At 31.4% G+C, this 7802-nt stretch overlaps 1 protein-coding gene across 1 annotated transcript; it reads right to left on the reverse strand.

Moving 5' to 3' along the window:
* Positions 1-222: 222 nt before the first annotated feature.
* Positions 223-7332, reverse strand: LOC131043271 (endoglucanase 16-like). Its single transcript, XM_057976465.2, has 8 exons — positions 7150-7332; positions 6804-7016; positions 6522-6722; positions 1626-1703; positions 1397-1549; positions 1149-1257; positions 667-830; positions 223-570 (listed from the first exon to the last, which is right to left on the reverse strand). The coding sequence occupies exons 1-8, from the start codon at positions 7291-7293 to the stop codon at positions 223-225; spliced, it is 1410 nt and encodes a 469-aa protein (XP_057832448.2). The 5' UTR covers positions 7294-7332.
* Between the last annotated feature and the right edge of the window lie 470 nt (positions 7333-7802).

Consider the following 7802-nt stretch of genomic DNA (forward strand, 5'->3'; position numbering starts at 1 on the left):
AAATATTCTAAATTTTATTAATTATTTTATACATTATATGATATATTTTTCAAGTAAATCCTATCCAATATAATGTATAATTAGATTATTCATAAGAATATAAACAATTTATTCATCTCAATGATAGGATCAGCTAAAAGATTAATAATAAATATTAATTTAATATTTACATATTAATAATAAATATTATTTTAATATTTACATGTTTAGTAGACCAATTAATCAACATAACAATTTCTTCTTGCAAGTAACGGAATAAAGTTTTGCAAGAACTCCAACAAGAGGAGAGTTTATGTATGTTGTAGGTTCAACCATGGTATATTGAGACCTAATATCTGTAAAGTGGTCATTTCTATCTGGTCCTCCCACCACTGCTCCCGTCAATAGATTTGGATTGGAAGCATTTCTATTGAACCAGTCACTGAAACCATCACCGCATGAGATCTTCTGTGGGTGTTGGTGAATAGAAACTATAGATGATCCTCTATGATGTGCTTGCTCTGGATAATTGTTACTATATCCTACCATATATGAAATATTCAAAGGATTCCTCCCTAATAAATAATCTGCCTGCAAAAGTTAATTAAAATTCTAATGTTAGAACTAAACTCATTATCATAGAACTACCGTATGCATATTTTATAAGACATTTTGACAATCACTTACCTGTATCTTTACAAAATTCATAACATGGGATTCATTGAATTGAACGTTACCACAGGTAATTGTCTGGTTATTGGCATATAGTAAGTCACTATAGACTGAGAGTAAAAGGGAGGCACTAGTAACATATTGACTATTTACACCATCTCTAATGTACATCAACCCTCCTGTAACAAGATTCAAGTTACATTATATGTTAGTTTTAGAACATAAATAGATTTAGAGAGATTAGATTTCTATAGTATATTGAGATTCGTATCTTTTGTTTCTGGATTTAATTGTATAGGATTGTTTTGCATCAATGTTTCGAATCACATTTCGTGATTCATTATTTTTTCTTTTATAACTCTTCTATTCTGATGATGAATTACAAAATGTGATTCAAAATGTTGATACAAAAATATCCCACACAATCAAATCCAGAAACAAAATACTAATAAATAAATTTATTATGATTGGATGTTCTGTAAAATTCTTGAGCTAACCTGGTGTCCTATGAATCGAACGAATTGGACTTTGTGGAAGAACTGAACAGATGAAACTTTCGGCATAGCTTCTGTAGCCCGAGAATTGAGAATCGCCTTGGAAATACAACTAATTGATTGAAATGGTTTGTGAGTTGCATAAGTTAGGAAAAATATTCTAGCGCAAGGAGTGAATCTGTAAAATGAAGATGGGATAAAATTTATGTTTACATACTTTTCCATCATAAACTACAATAATAATCACTTACACTGGTGAGAAGTACTTGAGCTCCAGCATATTTGAGATCCCAACTGAATTCAGTAACATATGCATTTAGAGAACTCTGTGCTTTTATATAGTCAGAATAGTTTGCAGATCTGGTAGCTTTGTAAAGCCAAGATGCAGCCCAGAGAAGCTCATCCTGTTATATAAACAAACATAACTTTATTTTACTCAAAACTAATAAAAAAGCAGTCAAAGTTTGAGTTCTTCCTTACCATATAGCCAGAGTAAGAACAATAGAAGGGACACTCTCCCTGGTAGGAGCCATTATATTGGTTTGCAAAGGAAAAAAGCTGCAACCAAAATGGTGAAACTTAGTAGTTTATATTTAAACAATATTATTTAAATTTAATAAATAAACAAATTTACAATTCTTATTTTACTTTCCTATATATCTATGAAAGCAACTATTCAAACTAAGAAATAAATGTATTTCTTGGCATGGAACTAATCAGATTCATTTGTATATGTGTAATGGTAAAATTCGTATGTTGATAAGTAGTTTTGTTTTTATTTGAAGAAAATAGTTTAATACATGTATATATCAATAACTGGAGTAATCTTGTGTGGAATTGCACTCATTCCTCTATCCTTTACATATTCCAATTCTAAGCATTGGACATTTAGATTTGATTATTTTTTCACCCAAGGTCATTTTTGTAAGTCTGTGGGATTGATCCCATGATGACAGACTTGATCTTTAGGGTCTTTTAAAAAATTTATAATAAAAACTTAGCTAGCTAAAACCTTTGATTTTCCCAAATCAACTAAATAAATACATATTGTGTGAAATTTGATGCTATGTACTAGTATTTAAATGTAATCAATAGCATTCTATTACACATATAGAATTCACAAGTTAACTCTCATCTTAGAGAACCTGATCAACAATCAATATCAAAACATTTGAACTTTGTGCTTTAAAAGGAGTAACAGATTTGCATACATCATTTTAGGATGCTTGCTTTATTTCTGCAATCATTTACACATTTTATTTGTTAACCTAAGATATATGCTTCTTTTTGAAACAATGATGACCCTTCCAAGGTACTACTAAATATGCCTAACCCTCAAATATTAAGAAATAGCAATGTGGATAAAGATTAGTCAAGTATTAAGTAGAATTTCATATTATGCAAGATCAAATCTAGATGGAGAGAACAAACTGATAATTGTAATTTGAACCAAACCAATGGATTTAACCTTAGACATCGGATTCAAGTTATTTCATTGATAGAGAAACCATATTTCGCAAATATATATCAACTTATTTCAATAATATTAATCAAATTCCTACATTTTTTTTGTCATTGCACTTACCAAATGTTACTCAAAAATGTTTTTGATAGTTATTTTCAATAAATATCAATTAGTTATTAGACACTTATCCTTTTATATAAATATTTTATTTGGTTTTGTATCGAATGAAAAATATTGTGCCCAAATGTTAAAAAATAACATTTTACCTCGACATGTCATTATTGAGTCATAGTCCCATGTTGGACCATATTCAATGCATTTAGAAAGTCATATTTGACTCACGGGATAGGCTAGATCCAATGGTAGAATGATGCCATCAAATGGATTGTTTATTCCTTGAGAATTTATGGTTAATATTTGTTTTGTTTTTATTCTACTATCTCTCATATGACACCACCACCTTTGAGCTCCATTGTGTCATTTCTAAGCTAGACGTGTTTCAATTTTTTACAACTTTTTAATTGCACATTTCTTAGCCTTGAAAACAAAAGTAAATTGTTGATAATCATATACCTCAAGGAGCTCAAATCAAGCCCTATTTGTATTGGCTAAAAATTCGAAATAATACTTCCACAAATGTTTTTCAACCCTTTCAATATTCAATATTGTTTAGATAATAAAGCATATTAAAGAAGGCTAACAAGTCCTCTTTAATATTATTGATATTCTCCAATAATGTTTGTTCCATTAACAACATATTTTTAGGATTCAATGCTTTCTTGTGTATCTAAGAAACCCATTCACTTGTGTTTGAGTGTAGTACTTATAGGTTCTCCATTGCATAATGGAACCTTTGTGAGCAAAAACTCATATTAACAAATCTTCGCGAAGAAAAAACATTTATGGGTAATGGAAAAGTTTCTAATATGATGGTTTTTCAAGAAAGATCTATAATTATTTATGGGACACTATTCAACTTGATCTACTCTAGATTTCCATGGAAAAATTTACAATAGGTTCCATAGGTGATATTATGATTAAAGGATATATTAAATGCATAATAATGTTGATAAATATTGATAAAATTTATAATTAGTTCATATTTCTATATTGTATAGTTCCTATAAGATTATTTTTAAAGCTATTGTCCTTCACATTTGTCACTTGGTTGCACTAAATGCTTAGATTGAAGAAACTAATTCTTGCTCAAAAATAGATATATGAGCATATTATTTTTATTTAATAACATACAAAATGATCTCATCGTTATAAAAAATGAACTACTTTTATCAAAATTGACTTTGCTAAAGCCTATCACCACATTGAATGGTTGTTTAAATTTTATCCATGCTTCTAGCTCTTGGATTTAGTTTTAACTTTATATAGTCACTTACATGTCCCTTTTTTGGAAGCCTCAACCTATCTCACTATTATTGTTTTAGAATCATCCTCTTTTTTCTCTCTTCCATTCCATATGCCAATGCTTTTGTATTTATATAGGTCTATATGTTCTTACAACTGAAGGATTTGGATTTTCATTTTTAATCAGGTTACAACAATATAGGGTTACAAGTACATAACCCTTCCAAACACTAGTCTCTTGTTAATTGTTATTTTACTCATGACTCCTACACTCTTTTATTTAAGAATAAATAACATGATCCATGCCTTGTGGTGTAGATAAATATATTTTTCCTTAGTTTTAGTTCCTTTATTTAGCGGCAAAAGACTTGATTCTATCATCAATATACTTTTATTAAAACCTGTTGGGTTTGCTTTCTTAGAAAATGATTTACCATAGTAAATTTTTTAAAATTTCTAGGTATTCTTTTTTCTTTATAATCCTTTTCTACAACTCTTAATTAAGACATTTGGACTCATATAAAGAATAAACTACACTTTTTCCTTACTAGCCCTCTTTCTCTAGTTAGGAAATTTTAGATTTGTTCTAAAGTTCATGTAACCAGTACATGTGCACTATTTTTCCTACCAGGCTCCTTCAAAATCCTCTTACCAAAAGTTGGAAAGATTGACCAAGAGCTTTGGAGGAAGATAAATAACTCCATCAAGTTGCTTAGGAATTTTATTGTCTCTTGCATAGATTTAGTGGTTTGGTCCTTATTAATACTCACAAACATGGACTAGCCTTGTGGATCAAATGGATAATTTATTGCCTGGAAGGCCATGCAAAGATTGGAAAATCATCTTCAAGAATTGTGAATTGCTTCTTAAATTTGTTATAGTAGGTAGGGTTAGAAAGGTCTACGCCTTTTGGTCATTTTTTCATATAGGAACTAGTGAAAATTCATAGCATGTTTACTACAAAAACTATTTGGAAGCCCAAGGCGAAGTCATTGAATCATGGCTTGTCTTGAAAGGGAATGATTTCAAGACCAAAACATCTAATTATTTTTAATTGAGTGATCTACTTCTTTTAGACCTCTTCTCTTTAAAGTAACTATGAAGTAGCTATCTTGGCCTAAATATAAACCTAAATATAGGCTTCTTAATTATAATTTAAAGTCTTTAAATGAACAATTATGAAAACAATGCCTACATAAATGTTGCATTGAGATTTAGTACATTTCACACTAATGGAAGGATTCGATGTGGTATCTAAACAATCCTTTAAAAACTACAAACTCTTGTAGGGTTATTTATGGCACTCTCTTCACGTATCCATGGCTTTGAACCTCAATATGGTGGCATGGTGTCACTACCAATTCACTACCACTCAATGGTGTCATGTAGGTTTTAAATAGTTTGGTTTATATTTTTGCAACCTAAAGATGAACTAACATTGTTTGGTGACTCACATATTAAGGTCTTACTATTGGATCTCACCTTATCCATTTAGTATTCCTTCCCCCCTCTATCCTTTTTTTGTAGACATCTAGAATCTCTTCAAGCCGTTTTGGCTAGAAATTTTTCTTATCATGTGATTATTCTAACCAACTACCTTAAGATGCCTATGATATTCACCAAAATGTGGCATGCTTTTTGAGTAGGAATTCTATCAAACATATGAAATGATAGAAACACTGATTTCTTTTCTATTTCTATATTGGATGATCATTTCTCTTTGTATACTAAAGCTAATATATGCTCTTAATGTTATACTACAAATATATAAGCAAGCTAATACAATTACTCTATAGGTTTCCCACTTAAATACATAATTATTGAGCAATGAGAATATTTCCTTTGTATTGTTGCTCCTGTGCCACCTTGTGTGCCACCTTGTCTTGCTAATGGGGATGCCTCTACACTTGAAAACCATCATGATTATAGCATAATGGAGAACACAATCACTAGTTGAGAATTTATTATTGATGGCTAGGATCACATAGTTGACTAGACCAAACTACCTAAAAATAACCCCTCCTCCTCTTGTGAATAGAACTCTTGGTGATTAGTAACATGTCCACCTTTAACTTATTTTCTTGTGAATATAACTCGTGGTGATTAGTAACATATCCACCTTTAATTTATTTTAATTTACAACGTTGACTTTCAAGATGTGATTCCATTTGATCTATATTTTATTCAAATTTGATATTATATTTTTATATGTTTAATATAGAAAAGCTCTATCCATCGTATTAGAAAGTAACGAATGGAAAAGTTATGCTGGAGAGAAGGAATATCCTTTAGAGTGTATAATGAGAAAATTCATGTATCTCCTAGTTTTCCCCGTCAGCTTGTTTGTTTTCTAAACAGAGCTCTTTTGATTTCAAAAAAAGTTATTGAATTTTGATCACTATCAGTAAACGGATGAATCCTTTATCTACAACACATAAAATGTATATGTTTTCCCACTGTAAAGAGCATCAAATACAGGCAATACAGAATGAAGAGGAACATACTGTTGCACTTTCAATACAGGTTATAACGAATCACTAATAACATACCGACTTAGAACGTTGAAGAAGAAGATGTGAATAATGAGGGTCTGAGCCTCTGAAAACAATAGAGGAGGCAGCCAAGGCTGCAGCAGTTTCTGCGGCAATTTCTGTTCCAGGGGTGTCCTTATCAATCTTGTAAAGAGTTCGAGGAGTGTCCATATCTTCTGGACGCTCCCAACAACTATGATCTGCCTGGGGATCTCCAACCTGTTTTATGTATCAACATCAACATCTTAGTTTTTCATAATTTTGAATGAATGCTGAGCATCTTAGCTTAGATAGCTGTACCTGAACCCATATCTGATTTGGAGTTGCACTAGCCTTGAGAAAGTAGTCAGTGCCCCATCTAATAGCGTCCCTTACATTCTGAATCTCTCCTGCAGCTTTCAACTCTTTCTGATATTGCAATGCCCCCCAAGCCAGTGTGGTGATAGTGAATGCCATGGGAAGCCCATATTTTACATTATCTCCTGCATCGTAGTAACCCCCTACAAGATCAACCTGCATTTGCATACAACATTTTTTATGAAGTCAAGAGTCATAGCATGATCTACTTCTACTTCTTTTTGTTAAATTATAGAGAACAATTTCATGCATCCTCTGTCTGTGTTATAAGTTGCAAGATTTGGCTTACCCCATTCAATTGTCCATCTGTGAGAGCAGAATCTCCTCTCCACTTTACTCGTTGAGATTTTGGGAGTTTACCAGATCGTTGGGCCTCCAGGAAGAGAATAGACTTGGATAAAGCCTCTTTGTAATCATATTCACCATGAAGCATGTAGCACTGGCCATAAGAAAGCAATAAAGCCAGTGATAGAAACACCACTATGTTCTTACTCATGGTTTGTATTCTCTACTAACTTAGAAATTGCTTGAGAAAAATCTATGCAAACAAATTGACGTGTGGACTAAGTAGATCTTGTATCATACTTGACAAAGGCGCGCCATGATTGATATTTAGCAAATGACAAGATTTATATTTTGTTATGCACACCATAGTTGTTAGTTGGTAAGTGGCAATATTTATAGGTTGTTGTTTACGTTCGTAGGACATGTACAACAATATTTCGGTAGATAACTTCGAGATGAAGATTAATGTAATTTTGTATATCTTTCATAGATTCCTGAGTTTATTTCTTCTAGGTATTTAATCTAACATTTAGATTCCTGTGTGTGTCTATATATAAACTAATGTGGAGATAAGATTGAAGTATATGAAATAGGTAATACTCTTGTGATCACATCATTCTATTTTGATTCTGTTTATTGTTTCCGTAAGGATTCTTC

This window comes from Cryptomeria japonica, chromosome 5 (genome assembly GCF_030272615.1).
Source record: "Cryptomeria japonica chromosome 5, Sugi_1.0, whole genome shotgun sequence".
Taxonomy (NCBI): domain Eukaryota; kingdom Viridiplantae; phylum Streptophyta; class Pinopsida; order Cupressales; family Cupressaceae; genus Cryptomeria; species Cryptomeria japonica.